This window comes from Hemibagrus wyckioides, linkage group LG12, assembly GCF_019097595.1.
Source record: "Hemibagrus wyckioides isolate EC202008001 linkage group LG12, SWU_Hwy_1.0, whole genome shotgun sequence".
NCBI lineage: Eukaryota > Metazoa > Chordata > Actinopteri > Siluriformes > Bagridae > Hemibagrus > Hemibagrus wyckioides.
The window spans coordinates 1878550-1894170 of record NC_080721.1 but is presented as its reverse complement, the minus strand read 5'-3'; the positions used below and the strand labels follow the sequence as shown (position 1 = coordinate 1894170).

The 15621-nt window shown below is 38.6% G+C and overlaps 2 protein-coding genes across 2 annotated transcripts; both read left to right on the top strand.

The window, feature by feature from the left end:
* Positions 1–563: 563 nt before the first annotated feature.
* Positions 564–3465, top strand: LOC131362823 (fMet-Leu-Phe receptor-like). The gene is made up of 3 exons (XM_058405115.1): positions 564–710; positions 1596–2151; positions 2307–3465. The coding sequence occupies exons 2-3, from the start codon at positions 1600–1602 to the stop codon at positions 2796–2798; spliced, it is 1044 nt and encodes a 347-aa protein (XP_058261098.1). The 5' UTR covers positions 564–710; positions 1596–1599; the 3' UTR covers positions 2799–3465.
* Positions 3466–6454: 2989 nt separating this feature from the next.
* LOC131362440 (fMet-Leu-Phe receptor-like) lies at positions 6455–13375 on the top strand. Its single transcript, XM_058404441.1, has 3 exons — positions 6455–6907; positions 10916–11474; positions 11612–13375. The coding sequence occupies exons 2-3, from the start codon at positions 10917–10919 to the stop codon at positions 12098–12100; spliced, it is 1047 nt and encodes a 348-aa protein (XP_058260424.1). The 5' UTR covers positions 6455–6907; position 10916; the 3' UTR covers positions 12101–13375.
* The last annotated feature ends 2246 nt before the right edge of the window (positions 13376–15621 follow it).

Genomic DNA, 15621 nt, shown 5'->3' with positions numbered 1-15621 from the left:
AAATGCGCTTCTAGAGGAATGGTCAAAAATGGTCACTCGTAAACCTTGTGGAAATCCCTTAACAGAAGAGTTGAAGCTGAAGGGAGGGACAACATGCAAAGGCAGACATCCTAAAACTTTTGGCAACAGATTACATCTTAACATATAATACAAGAGAAATGTTTTCAGAAAAAAATTAAACTTAAAATAAAATAATAAGATTATTAATCCTATTTCTAGGCATATTTTACTCTTTTTAATGACAACTTTCAATTTTCAGATTATTTTGCTACTATAAAGCGTTAATTTCTAGAAATAAGCAAAATTATCAGACACTTGAAAGTAGTCATTAAAAATAGTAAAATATGCCTTAGCTTACAATATATTATATGGTATATTAGTATTCTTAGAAAAAGAAATATTTTAAATGAGAATTTTGTGCAGTGTGTAGCAAGTTATTAGATATTGGGTTGGAGGGAGGAGCCTGCAGTGTGTCACCTCCCCTTTTTCTGTCTTAAGTCAGTGCTTAGGGTGATTTAAAAAAAAAAAAGAAAGAAAGAAGAGGATGTAAGAAAACATGTAAGTAGAGCTTAGACCTGAGTTAAGTGTCTTAGGCAGGTCATTAATGTAGATTCAGCTTTAACATTCATCATTACGTTTTATAATGCTGGTTTTTGTTTAGATAAAAGAAATAAAAACAGCAACTCACCAACAACCAACAAAACTTACAGGTAAGAACTTAACTTATGTCAATATCTGCATGGATATAATATTCTAAATTGTATTAGTGAATGCATCTATAGATGCATAAATGAAATGTAAACAAAATTTACATTATTCAGATTAAATTTAGCGCTAGAACAATTTCAGTGTAGAAACAAAAGGAACATTTCAGACAACAGACTTTCATCAGCTGTGCAAACATAATACTTCTGAGGCTGTGAGAGATAAAAACGCTGCCTTCTAATCATCCAGGAGCTCTGACCACATCTCTACGGTACCAGTGAATTAAACGATACCTATAATTGTGAGAGAAATTAATTAATTAATAATTTTGGGATTTGCTGGACATTTAAGGATATATTTATGAGTATTATTACTCTGATCTAGCAAAAGCATTGAACCCATAAGGCATCCAACAAAATTAAATCCATAGGAAACTAAATATTCACTACTAACCCTAAGTTCATTATGGTTTAGATGATATCAGAATGTTCGAGCAGACATTACTTCATAGAGAAAAATCTACAAAAATGTATTTCAAAGATTTTTTTTAAATAATATGATCATGTTCCCCTGAGCGCTAGAGATGAACTCAAAAAGGAGATCTATAGCTGTTATAAATGTAAAGGTTGGAATAGATTTGAGACTCTGTTCTGTTTTTCATGAGGGGTGAGAGGGCTACATGCCTTTTTTAAACCTGTTCCTCCTAAAACATTTGCTTAGAAGCAGACACTGAGTAAGGGACTGTCGGGGTTGGAGAAGTGGAAATTGTCATGTGAAAGGAAAGAAAATCATGATGTGTGAGGAGGAAAAAAGATCTAATCATACTTATGGCAGGAGAAGCTTATAATTAGAACAGTCACATAATACAACATTTTGCTGTTTTATTGCAGCAGAATGACATCAACTGACAGGTTCATCCTCCTTCCTGATGCTGAAGCCTCCAGCAAAAATGGCAAAACCACAGTAGACATCGAAGCTGTTACAGCATACATCACTATTGTCTTTTACACAATCACTGTACTTTTTGGCATCACTGGAAATGCTGTGGTCATCTGGATGACCGGATTCCGTCTAAAAGCCAGCGTGACCAATGTTTGGCTGGCCAACTTGGCTGTAGCAGACCTGATTTTCTGCCTCACTCGTGTCACTTCCTTGATTAAGAAACTCTTCTATGATTATTGGCCCTTTGGTGTGTTCCTCTGCAAGTTCAATGGATTCTTCAAGTACACCAATATGTTCTGCAGTGTTTTCATCCTGGCCGTCATTAGTCTGGACCGGGCGGTTTGTGTTTGGCAGCCAGTGTTCAGCAGGCAGCGGCGAACTCTATGTGCAGCTAGACTCATCAGCGTTGGGGTTTGGATGGTGGCAGTGATCTTCAGTGCACCGTATTATGTCTACCGTCAAGTATACACAGGCAAGAACAACTTCAGCAAGTGTGGCGTGGAGGTAAAAATCTTTTTTACCTTTCCTTTAAATTTACAGACATTTTTTATTCTTGTTCTGTAAGGAGTCCAATATAAGGAGGCATTAAAATGTTTGACCATTTGTTGGTTTAAATATAGATTATCTGTTCTCCTTAACTATTTTACTTAATTCCACAGGTGCCGGAATCACCTGAAGGTGACAACAGAACTAAGCTGGCTTTGTACAGCATTCGCTTCTTATGTGGATTTTTGTTGCCTTTCCTCGTCATCCTGATCTGCTATGTTCTAGCTGGTTTAGGGATACAGAGAACACGAATCCTGCAGAAATCACGGCCTCTTCGAATTCTTGCTGGTTTGGTCTGTGCATTCTTCCTCTGCTGGGGGCCTTATCACTTTCTCCTTTTGGCCAAAATGGTGGATAGCAAGAGCCAAGCGGTGAAAGTGGGACTGCCCATTGCTAGTGGTATAGCCTATATTAACAGCTGTGTTAACCCAATTCTGTACTTCTGTATGGGGCTGGACAAGAGGCGGCGCTTTAAACAAAGCCTGTCTCGGGTCTACGCTAGAGCTCTAGCTGAAGACTTCGAAGGGCAGACCTCACAGTCTAAAGACACAGGTTCAGGAACTGTGGAGGATGGTCCAGTTTCAGGAGAACTGCAAGAGTCATAGTGACAGGGAAGTATGTGGTTAACGTTTAAAAAGCCGCACAGTAAGAAGAAGCTAAACATCAGTTTATACATGTGTTAGTTATGTGGTTGATGTTTGTTATGACTTTGTGTACAATACATGCAATTCGTTTTAACTAATGCAGTTAGGAAAACATCAATATAAAGCATGGCCAACAGGATGACTCCAGCATTCTGTCTAGGAATGGTTTAAAATAAATAAGTCCTCGTTTTACAAAACAGTGTTTAATTGAAGCTTCTTTTCTAGAGAAGAGTCATGGGCAAGTCTGTCCAAAACAATATTAAAAAAAAATAATAATAATAACAAGGACACTGAGACTGACATCAAGGAGCCCCATATAATAAAAAGGTGTTATGTAAAGGTTGTTTTCTTGATTTGGTCTATGCCATTATTGTAATAATTTATATTTCAATAAATAAAAAAAGACATTAGATTTCAGTTCTGATGAGACTGATGAGATCTTGAATAAATGAAGGAAAAATACATTTAAAAGTTTGAGGTTTAGATAAGACACTGTGGTTCATTCTCTTAGATAATCCAAAGTGTTATTCTTACAGTATTGCTATAATATTTGTTGTTATGTTGACTATCATTATCTGCTAATAAAAAAAAATTGTGTGCCCTCTAGTGCACACACTTGATACTGTAACAAAGGGCATAAGGGCTATTACTGCAAGAGGCAGTAATCAATAGTGTTGTTAGACATTGTCTCAAAATATAAAAATTACATAGGTTAAAACTGAAATTTATATTTATCCCTAATGAGGAAGCCAGAGGCAACAGTGAGCAGGAAAAACTCTCTGAGACGATATGACGAAGAAACCTTGAGAGGAACCAGACTCAAACAGGAACCTCATCTGAGTGACACCATAGAGTGTGATTAAATAATTTCCTTACAAAAGCTATGTATAGTCAAGCGGAACTGTGTAACCAGGAGCTTTTGAGCAACTTATGTGAATGAGAATCAGCGTGATTTCTAAATTCATTACGGATTTAATATCAATTCCTTCCTGCCGAAGGCATCAAATGTACAGCAATGGAGATCTTGTATTTTAATAGGGATTCTCTACTTCTGTAAAGCTGCTTTGAGACAATGTCCATTGTAAAAGGCACTATACAAATAAACTGAATTGAATGGAATAGATCCTAATGTAGCAACAGTTTAAAGCCACTGCCATGGTCTCCAATTGGTACTATCCACAGACGTCATATAAATCTCCAGGTAGTCCATCTGGGGCCATCCTTAGAAGCAGTGAGCAAGCGATGAGACTCCAACCAGAAGAAGCGATGAGACTCCAACCAGAAGAAGAGAGAGAGAGAGAGAGAGAGAGAGGGAGAGAATATGAGGTATACTTGGGATGGTGACACAGTCATGAGGGCTTTCTGAGACATAAAGTTATCAGCCAGACTACCATCAACAAACCTGCATGACTGTGTGAGAGTCGGGGGGGCAACAACATCCCCCAAACACCCCAGCGCACCAAAACACTCCATACCCATGAACTCTCCAGATCTGCTTCTTTTACCTTAAAAAACTATTCACAAAGAGGTCTTCAGCCTGCACTGAGATGATGTCTGAGTCCTGAAGGCTGTTCCATAACTGCTGGCTTTGTAAGAAAAAGCTCTTCCCCCTGCTGTAGCCTTTACTACATGAGGTACCAACAAATTAGCCTGCACCTTTTGATCAAAATAGATGTAATCGGCGTCAAATTGCAAAACAAATGATCACAAACAGAAAAGATTCCTAAACATGGTCCTAAATTGTGGTTGAAAGGCTAGACAGGGTCATTAATCCAGGCGTCAAATCAAGTATCAAATCTTAAGGGGTCAGTCATAGGGTCAAACACCAAGCTTTCCAGAATGAAAGGCTCAGAACATCCAAAACTAAGCCTTCCTAAGAAAGCTATGGTCCATGAGTTGGTAGCATCATGAAATTAACATGACAACTTGGGGAAAATCTATCAACCTTTCTGAAGATGACAGTGTGCCCAGTCCAGCCCTGTGTCCTCATATCTAATCTATAGAATGTGGCAGCTTAATGGTTAAGGTGTTGGTCCACTGATTGGAACGTTGTGAGTTTGAATCCCAGGTCCACCAAGCACTCACTGCTGGGCCCTTGAGCAAAGACCCTTAATTACTCACTTGTATATCTAGTTGCTCTGGATAAGGGTGTCAACCAAATGCTGTAAATGATCTCACTAATGCTCAATGACCATAACCACTCTCTAGAGTCCAGTATTATAAATGCAAAGTCTCTAATGGGATGTTCGGAAAGCACATATGGGTGTGATGGTGTGGCATACCCAAACTTTTGACCATATAATGTGTGTTTACTGGCTCATTATCGACCTTAATAATGGTCATCCTGAGCACTCAGTATATTTTATCAGCCTTGTCTCCAGGGATGACCAGTGCTATCAGGATGTTCCTAGATATATTGATCAACTAGTTCTAATGTAGCCTATCCGAAGAACAGGCCATATGAGACGAGTCCACCCTCCTCACACACATTTTGGTACATGGTCTTAATGTAATGTAGTAATCAGGAAAGACCTTCATAAAACCAAAACAGGCCACGCAATTAAAGCTAGATATTATTAAGCTTCCCAGTCAGATTCAAGCAGGGCACCATGCATTGAGGATGATAGGACTGAGAGAAACAGGTCTGTCAAGGATGAAATAATTAGTCAGAGATGCAACCAAGGGTCAGGGCTGGAGGAGGTAGAAGTTCCAAAGCTCAGACTGGAGACGTTATTCATGTAACCCGGATAGTCCATTAATCTGGGCTTGATGGAGGAGATAAAAAATTACGCTTGATGTTTATGAAAATAAAAAAGACATTTTGGAGACAGCAAAATATTATGGTATTTGTTGGATGGTAAAATAACTCCACGAGTCACCCTTGGCCTCTTGGTTGCTTAGCTAACTAATGCCCTCTTTACACAAACTGACTTATAGTGGATGGCATCATGAAGGGATAGTTGCAGCTGTGCTATATATTATTTTGTACTTTTCATGTACAGAAAAATGGTCAACATATAAAGGGTGATGAAATATAGCTATGTTGCATAGATGTATGCCAGATTCTATACATTTTCTACCACATTTTTTACAAAAAATGTGCATTATTACTTACACTTCACACAAATAGAATCATTTTAAATAAAATAAAAATATATGGACAACTATTATTTAATTTGCCTTTTAAATTTATTTACTCTTTGCTTTATGTTGATTTATTATTTTTAGTTAAATATTTTTTTATATATATATTTTAATTTATTTCTTTTATTTCCTTAAGACTGATTTATTTCCTATTTTTGTTTATTTATTTATTTAGTTAGTTTGTCTTTGTTTTATTTTTGGATTTACGCTTTTTTAATTTTACATTTTTTATTCTATTTATTTTACAGTTTTTAATTTTTGGATTTATGTTTTTTTTTTTTTTTTGTTAATTTATTTATACAGCTTTTTATGTTTAGATTTTTTATATTTATGGTCTGAGCAATGACATAGCAGAAGTAAATAACAACAACAAAAAAAACAAGCGTAGACCATTATTGCAACACTTCCTGTGGCAGTTCCTGTTCTGCTCTCTTGTCAACTTTGCTCTTTTAGTTAAGAAAACTTTTTTTCCCATGCTTGGGTGTAATTGACTATGAGGCATGACTGCATCTCTGGCCACTCATTATTAATAACTTAGTAGTAGTAGTAGTAAGCGTAAAAGTGGTAGTAGTTCATTAGTCTTAGGTAGTAGAAAGAAAAAATACTGAGGAAAATGAGGGCACATAGGATAGTTTCTCAAAATTAAGATTGTTTAATATTGAATACATTCTTGTATGTAACTGAATACTGTGCAGGAGGGAGGAGCCGAAAAACATTACCCATTTTCACTACCCATTTTCTGTCTTATTTCAGCGATCTGATTAAAGGAACACAAAAAAAAGAGAAGAGCATGTAAGAAGCAAGGCATCAACCTAAGTATAGATTTTCGAGACCTGACAAAAAAGCAGGGTTTTTTTTCTTTACTTTTTTATGTTAATTTGATGCAGAAAAAAACATCAACTTAAAACCACCTACAAAACTTCAAGGTAAGAACTTATGTCAGTTTCTGCTTGGATGTAATTTCTAATCAGTATTAGTTAATGTGTCTTTAAATAAAAGCTTGTACGCTTACTTTTGGCATGTGTATATGTAAAACAAAAATAAAACAAAATAATCACATGTAAAATAATTTGTACATGTTATTGTGAGAAACTTTTCTGATAACTTTGGGAATAGCTGGAAGTTTAATGTTCATGTTTGTGTTGTTGTGGATAATTATCATAATTATTCGCCGGGGGAGTTCTCCTTGTTTATTCTGGTGAATGTGTACATTCCTCCTGAGGTTTGTGTGAGCACTGTACTAGAAATGTTGCCGTCCTGATCACAGAGCAACGTTATCCGGACTCTTTCATCATCATTCTCTGTGATTTTAATAAAGCTAATCTCACCCCGCGAACTGCCTAAATACAGACAGCACATCACATGCCCCACCAGGGATAGCAATATACTGGACCATTGCTACACTGTGTTAAAGAATGCATTCCACTCTGTCCCCTGTGCAGCTCTGGGACTCTCTTATCACTGTTTGGTTCAACTACCAGCCTACAAGCAGAAACAACGACAAACCTTGGTTCAGTGCAAAACTCAAACAGCTTCGTCAGGACGCCTACAGAAGAGGGGACAAAGTCTTGTACAAACAGGCCAAATACACACTAAATAGGGAGATAGGAGTGGCACAGCAAAACTACTCTGAAAAACTGAAAAAACATATTTCAAGTAATGACTCTACATCAGTGTGAAAAGGCCTGAAAACCATCACCAGTTACAAGACCCCAACCCCCAACACTGAGGCCAATCAACACCTCTCTGAAGACCTGAACGAGTTCTACTGCAGGTTTGAAAAACAAAAGCCTGGTCTGACACCTCACACTCACTCCGACCATCTCACAGCACGGCCATCTCCAACCATCTCTGACCATCTCACAGCATGGCCATCTCCAACCATCTCCGACCATCTTACAACATGGCCATCAACACCCTCCCCGTAGTGTTCCTGTACTCAAGATCTGTGAAGATGATGTACGCAAAGTCTTCAGCAAAGAGAAGACAAGGAAAGCCAAAGGCCCAGACGGCGTCTCTCCAGCCAGCCTCAAAGCCTGTGCTGTCCAGCTATCATACATTTTCACATTGATCTTCAACAGATCACTGGAGCTGTGTGAAGACCCTTTCTGCTTCAAACACTCCAGCATCATCCCTGTACCTTAAGAAACCAAAAATCACAGGACTAAATGACTACAGACCTGTTGCTTTAACATCTGTGGTCATGATGTCATTTGAGAGGTTGGTGTTGGCCTACTTGAAGGACATCACTGGACCCTTGCTGGACCCCCTGCATTTTGCTTACCGAGCAAACAGGTCTGTGAATGATGCAATCAACATGGGACTGCACTACATCCTCCAACATCTGGACAAACCAGGGACTTATGCAAGGATCCTGTTTGTGGACTTCAGCTCTGCTTTCAACACCATCATCCCAGATACCCTCCTGGATAAACTGACACAGCTCTCTGTACCCACCTCCATCTGTCAGTCGATAACCAGCTTCCTGACAGACAGGCAGCAGCTAGCAAAGCTGGGGAAACTCACATCCAACACCCACACCATCAGCACTGGAGCTCTAAACACCCCTCTGTCAAGCTCCTGAAGTTCGCAGATTACACTGCAGTCATCGGTCTGATCCAGGATGGAGATGAGTCTGCATACAGACAAGAGGTTGAGCAGCTGGCTGTCTGGTGCAGTCACAACAACCTGGAGCCGAACACGTTAAAAACTGTAGAGATGATAGTAGACTTTAGGAGACTTTAGTAGTCAATATCCTAATGGTTCACATATCTGAACTTTAAGAAATTCTTTATTTTATGTTTTAACTTTAGATGGTATGAAACCATTCCAGGAGATATTTTCGTATACAGAAATCCATACTGTACACATCAAGAACCTGCTGCCACCTTCACTTGACCCCATGCAGTTTGCGTATCGTCCAAAATGCTCCACAGATGATGCCATCAGCACAACCCTCCATCTGGCCCTCACACACCTGGACAATAAAGATATTTACCTACGAATACTGTTCATTGACTTCAGTTCAGCATTCAGTATGATCATTCCTCAGCACCTGATTGAGAAACTGAGTCTGCTAGGCATCAACACCTCCCTCTGCAATTGGATTGCAGTGCCCACTGCTGTTCGCTCTGCTGACTCATGACTGTGTAGCAATGCACTGCTCTAATCATATCATCAAGATGACACGACCGTGGTGGGTCTCATCAGCAAAAACGACGAGTCAGCATATAGAGAGGAGGTGCAACAACTAGCAGCCTGGTGTAGGGTCAATAACCTGTCTCTGAACATTGACAAGACTAAAGAGATGGTTGTTGACTTCAGGAGAGCAAAGAGTGACCATTCTCCACTGAACATCGATGGGTCCATCATGGAAAGCACCAAATTCCTTGGTACTCACCTGGTGGAGGACCTCACCTGGTCACTCAACACCAGCTCCATCACCAGGAAAGCCCAGCAGCGTCTCTACTTCCTGCGAAGGCTGAGGAAGGCTCATCTTCCACCTCCCATCCTGACCACTTTCTACAGAGGGACCATTGAGAGCGTCCTGAGCAGCTGCATCACTGCCTGGTTTGGGAACTGCACCGTCTCAGACCCCAAGTCCCTTCAGCGTATAGTGAGGAAAGCTGAGAAGATCATCGGAGTCTCTCTCCCCTCTATTACAGACATTTACTCCACACGCTGCATCCGCAAAGCAGACAGCATTGTGGATGATCCCACACACCCCTCACACACACTCTTACACAATCCACACACCCCTCAAACACACTCTTCACCCTTCTGCCATCCGGAAAGAGGTGCCGAAGCATTCGGACCCGCACAAGCAGACTGTTAAACAGTTTCTTCCCTCAGGCGATCAGGTATCTCAACAGAGAACTGAGCTGAACTGGACACACACACACACACACGTACAACCAAGATCTGATCTCAGAGGAGAACTGAACTGTGCTGGACACGGACACACACACACATACATAACACACACGCACAAAAAAAAAAAAGAACTGAACTGTGCTGGACATAGTCAGACACACACACACACTAAATTGTCCTGTTTGCATGCACATGCCACTTTACTTTTATATATATTTATATTAATCCAGTTTACACGTGTCACTTTAATATCTACACTCACTGTGTACACTGTTCTTTGCACATTGTCTTGTTCATTGCACAAAGTCGGCCTATATGTTGTTTGTCTGCACTGTCTTGTCTTGTCTTGTCTTGTCTTGTCTTCCTGTGCACTTCTGTTGTATGTCTAGTTCTTAAAGACGGCACCTTAAGTATAGTTTAATTTTTTAGTTTAATTTTAATTTTTAAATTATAGTTTAATTTTTTTTTTATCTCTATGTTATAGCTCTATGTTTGTCTGCGTCACTGTACTCTGTCTGTGTTCTGTGTAGCACCTCTGGTCTGGGAGGAACGTTGTTTCACTTCACTGTGTACTGCATCTGCTATATATGGTTGAAGTGACAATAAAGCTTCTTTGACTTTGACTTTGACTAATGGAGATAATTAACTATGTAAAAAGAGATTACCGTTTGCAGCTCAGGGACAGCATAGCTGACCAGAGTTAAAAAAAAAAAAGAAGTCATTTTTGGTCCAGTTCTGTATTTTGTTAGGGGTGAAAGGGTTAGATGTTTAAAAAAAAAGAAAAAAGAAGCTCTCCTTCCCCCTTAAATATTTTCTTAGAAACAGACACTGAGTAAGGGATCTTAGTGTCTTTGGGGAAGTGGAAATTGTCACGTGAAAGGAAAAGAAAAGTGTATGTGTCGGCTGTGGGTTGCTGGATGAGAATTCTTATTCGATGCTAGTTTACTTTATGTTTAAATTAAATGCAGAACCTGGCTAGCACATTAATTTAAAGGGAATTATGCTGAAAATTATTATGGTATAATTATTTATACAACATATGACATTCTTTGTTTTTGCAGCATGATGGCCTCCTCTAACAACACTTTCATCCTCCTTCCTCATACTGAAGCCTCCAGCAAAAATAGCAAAACCACAGTGGACATTGATGCTATTATGGACAACATCACTATTGTCTTTTACACAGTTACTGTTCTTTTTGGCATCACTGGAAATGCTGTGGTCATCTGGATGTCCGGATTCCGTCTAAAAGGCAGCGTGACCAATGTTTGGCTGGCCAACTTGGCTGTAGCAGACCTGATTTTCTGCCTCACTCGTGTCACTTCCTTGATTAAGAAACTCTTCTATGATTATTGGCCCTTTGGTGTGTTCCTCTGCAAGTTCAATGGATTCTTCAAGTACACCAATATGTTCTGCAGTGTTTTCATCCTGGCCGTCATTAGTCTGGACCGGGCGGTTTGTGTTTGGCAGCCAGTGTTCAGCAGGCAGCAGAGAACTCTATGTGCAGCTAGACTCATCAGTGTTGGGGTTTGGATGGTGGCAGTGATCTTCAGTGCACCGTATTTTGTCTACCGACAAGTATACACAGGCAAGAACAACTTCAGCAAGTGTGGCTTGGAGGTAAAAAAAAAAAAACCTTCTTTTTTATTTACTGACAAGCAAACAATAGACTGTAAAAGTGCATCATTTTTTGTTTTTGTTCTGTGGTGTATAACATTTCAATCTAAGAAAACTACCCATTTTACTGAATTCCACAGGTGCCGGAATCACATGAAGGTGACAACAGAGCTAAGCTGGCTTTGTACAGCATTCGCTTCTTATGTGGATTTTTGTTGCCTTTCCTCGTCATCCTGATCTGCTATGTTCTAGCTGGTTTAGGGATACGGAGAACACGAATCCTGCAGAAATCACGGCCTCTTCGAATTCTTGCTGGTTTGGTCTGTGCATTCTTCCTGTGCTGGGGGCCTTATCACTTTCTCCTTTTGGCCAAAATGGTGGATAGCAAGAGCCAAGCGGTGAAAGTGGGACTGCCCATTGCTAAAGGTATAGCTTATTTCAACAGCTGTGTTAACCCAATTCTGTACTTCTGTATGGGGCTGGACAAGAGGCTGCGCTTTAAACAAACCCTGTCTCGGGTCTACGCTAGAGCTCTAGCTGAAGACTTCGAAGGGCAGACCTCACAGTCTAAAGACACAGGTTCAGGAACTGTGGATGACGGTCGAGCTGAAATTCAAGAGCCAAAGTAACAGGGAAGTACATGTCTAGGCAAATAGTCAGTCTATGAAAGAAGACAAAAAGCAGTTGAACTGTAATTCTATGAGTTCCAGTATATCATGCAGTGAGCCATTGACGTAAGTCTGTCTTCAGAATGTCAACAGGCTAATTTAAAATACATTGATATTAAGGTTTCCTCAACTAACATTACTAGCTGCATGAATTAATATTAATAAATATTAACCACACAGCTAAAACAAAGCATGTTTTATTAACAGATATTTATCATAGAGTTTAAATCTTATCTACATATAACTGAACTGAGTAATATTTATCCAGCCCGCAAAGTCTGCAGTAAGCCATTACTGATTTTACGAGTTTCACTAATTTATCAGTCGAATTTAAAATACATTTATATTAAATGTTAGGTTTTCAGAACTAGCATTAATTACTGCATTAACTCCTATTGTGAAATGTGAAACAGACAGGTGAAGTTAGAAAGCTAGAAAATATATATATATATCTATCTGGCACCAAGATGTTAGCAGCAGATCCTTTAGGTCTTCTAAGTTGAGGTGGGGCCTTCATGGGACTTAAAGGATAATTACAGTACTTAAAGGATACTTTTGATAGATACTGACCACTGCAGACCAGGAACACCCCACAAGAGCTGCAGTTTTGGAGATGCTCTGATCCAATGGTCTAGCCATCACAGTTTGGAGCATCAAACTCGCTCAAATCCTTACACTCGGCCATTTTTCCTGCTTCTAACATCAACTTGTTGACTTGCTGCCTAATATATCCCACCCACTAACAGGTGCCATGATGAGGAGATACTCATCATTCACTTCAATAGTCTTATTCACTTCACCAGTCACTGCTCATAATGTTATACCTGATTGGTGTATATATAAATTTAAAAATCACCTGGTATATTTTTTATTAGTTTTTAGCTATTCAGTGAGTTTGTGCTCATTTTTTTGTACATGGCTTCCAGGAGTGGAACCCAATGTGGTCTTCTGCTGTTGTAGCCCAATTCGCTTCCCAGTTCTTCATGTTTTGTGTATACTGAGATGCTTTTCTGTTCATCACAGCTGTAATGAATAAATATTTGAGGTATTATATCCTCCCAGGCAATACAGACTGATTTGGCCAGTTTCTCTGACCATTCTGATCAACTGAGGTTTCAGTAAGCTGTTTCGAAACTGGATTAATTGCATGTACAGATATGATCTACACATTATTGTTGTATTGCTATGATATTTATTGTTATGTCTTGACTAGCAAAATAAAGCAGATACAAGTAAGTTGTTCTTGTGGTGAAGGATCTATGTCAACCTTGAAGTTGGGAAGGTTTAGGGAACACACTTCACATGGGACTTGACCCTTGTTTCATCAAATGTTTCACACTGTATATTAATCCTCTGATCTAATTCAGTGAAGATACAGTATCTTGCATTGTCACTTACATTGCGTTATCATTTGAAATGACGTAAGAACAGCAGTGTCTCTTCTTTTCTTTATTTTTTTCTTTCTATAGGGGGTATTTGGGGTATATTGCCATATGGCAACCCTGTACAATGGAAGCAGACGTACCACTGCTGAAGCACATTGTATTTGGTTTATTTAACTCCTAACCATCTTTTTAATTCTTGTTAAATAATGTTTAAACTGGTCTACTTTCTTTTAGAATCTGTTCCTCCATCTTAATGGGATATATTTGAATTAGTGGTAGGAACTTATATGTCATAGTAAGTTCTCGTTCCCATTAGTTTGTGGAAACAGTATACACAGTGTTTCTTCCTGCAGCTGAGACAGTGTTAGGTGAAATTATATAACCACTGGAAAATGTCATTTATTGTTTGTTAGCATTATATTTATTGTTGATTTAGTATCTATGCTTATTTTATCTGACAGTAACAATTGAACATTGAGGGTGTTGTTACAATAATGAACATTATCACATTTTAGCTTCTTATAGATCTCCAAGCACTGTACCATTTCATTTGTTAGAATTTCCAGAAAATGACACCACCTGAATTGATGATATATCACCTTTGATACTGATTTTTAAAGACGTTCTTAAAACGGCAATTCTACAGTGGACACACAATATTGCGTTCTGTTTCAGTTCCAACCCCAACAGGAAATAAGAAGATCATTTGAAAGTTTAATGGGCATGTGGGAAAAGTTGAGCGTAACAGAAAGCTATGTGCATATTAATGAATGTTAACAATGTTAGATTTGAGCCAACCAGATTTAAAAGTGGACAGATCTTAATGCATTTGTCTTAAGATCTGTTTATCAGTTAGACAGACAGTCAGATAATAGAAGACCAAGTTAAAATGGGACTAAACCTCTGGGCTACTGATCAGAAGGATGTGAGATCAAGCCCAGGCACTGCCAAGCTTCCACTGTACCGTAGACATATGGTCCTGTCACAGCACTGAAATTCTATTTAGAGAAAGTTCAGTGTTAAATATTAAAGTGTAGTATGTCTCTTTAGCTTTAGGAGGAGGCTTTAGGATTTCTCTGTGTTTCCATGTTCTGAAATTTCTACCTCAATATCACCTGGAAAGAAAGAAAAAAAGGACTCATTTTAATGTTTTATCAAACTATCCAATTTGTACCAGGAAATTGTGCCAATTTACTTTATTATTCTGTAAAGCTGCTATGTGACAATTTTCATTATAAAAGCATTATACAAATATAATTGAATTAATCCTAAATCCATTTTTCAAGGAAGCAAACTGGAAATTTAGACTTAGAATGGAAATACTGGGATAATGCTGCCCGGGTCCTGTTTCAGAGGCATTCACTTCCATGACGAAGGGTTTTAGTGGTGCTCTGTTGGATGGCTTTGTGAGATGGTGGATGCTGTTTGGGACCATTACTAAGCCATGAAGTGAAAATGGTGAACTGAAGACTGAACTGAAACTTCAAATGAACCACTGACTGAAATAGAAATACTTCCAAGTCTATGACTCTGGAGAGCCTTCACCACTTCTTGACCACAGAAACCTTGTTTTGTTCCCTGAGGTTGATGATGTAACCCAGAAATGAGATCTTGGAGACATTCACAGTTTCCGCCCCTTAACACAGAGAGCGATAGATAGATAGATAGATAGATAGATAGATAGATAGATAGATAGATAGATAGATAGATAGATAGATAGATAGAAATACAGACAGACAGACATAGATAGATAGATAGATAGATAGATAGATAGATAGATAGATAGATAGATAGATAGATAGATAGATAGATAGATAGATAGATATACAGACAGACATAGATAGAAACACAGATAGACAGGCAGACAGACAAAGATAGATAGATAGATAGATAGATAGATAGATAGATAGATAGATAGATAGATAGATAGATAGATAGATAGATAGATAGATAGACAGAGAGATAGATAGATAGATAGATAGATAGATAGATAGATAGATAGATAGATAGATAGATAGATAGATAGATAGATAGATAGACAGGCAGACATAGATAGATAGATAGATAGATAGATAGATAGATAGATAGATAGATAGA

What these genes read in the sequence shown, in the direction of transcription:
- LOC131362823 (XM_058405115.1), top strand. Translation starts at nt 1,600, where the DNA reads ATGACATCAACTGACAGGTTCATCCTCCTTCCTGATGCTGAAGCCTCC. An exon ending in TCAGCAAGTGTGGCGTGGAG is followed by an intron (nt 2,152 to 2,306) that starts GTAAAAATCTTT and finishes TTAATTCCACAG; the next exon opens with GTGCCGGAATCACCTGAAGG.
- LOC131362440 (XM_058404441.1), top strand. Translation starts at nt 10,917, where the DNA reads ATGATGGCCTCCTCTAACAACACTTTCATCCTCCTTCCTCATACTGAA. An exon ending in TCAGCAAGTGTGGCTTGGAG is followed by an intron (nt 11,475 to 11,611) that starts GTAAAAAAAAAA and finishes TGAATTCCACAG; the next exon opens with GTGCCGGAATCACATGAAGG.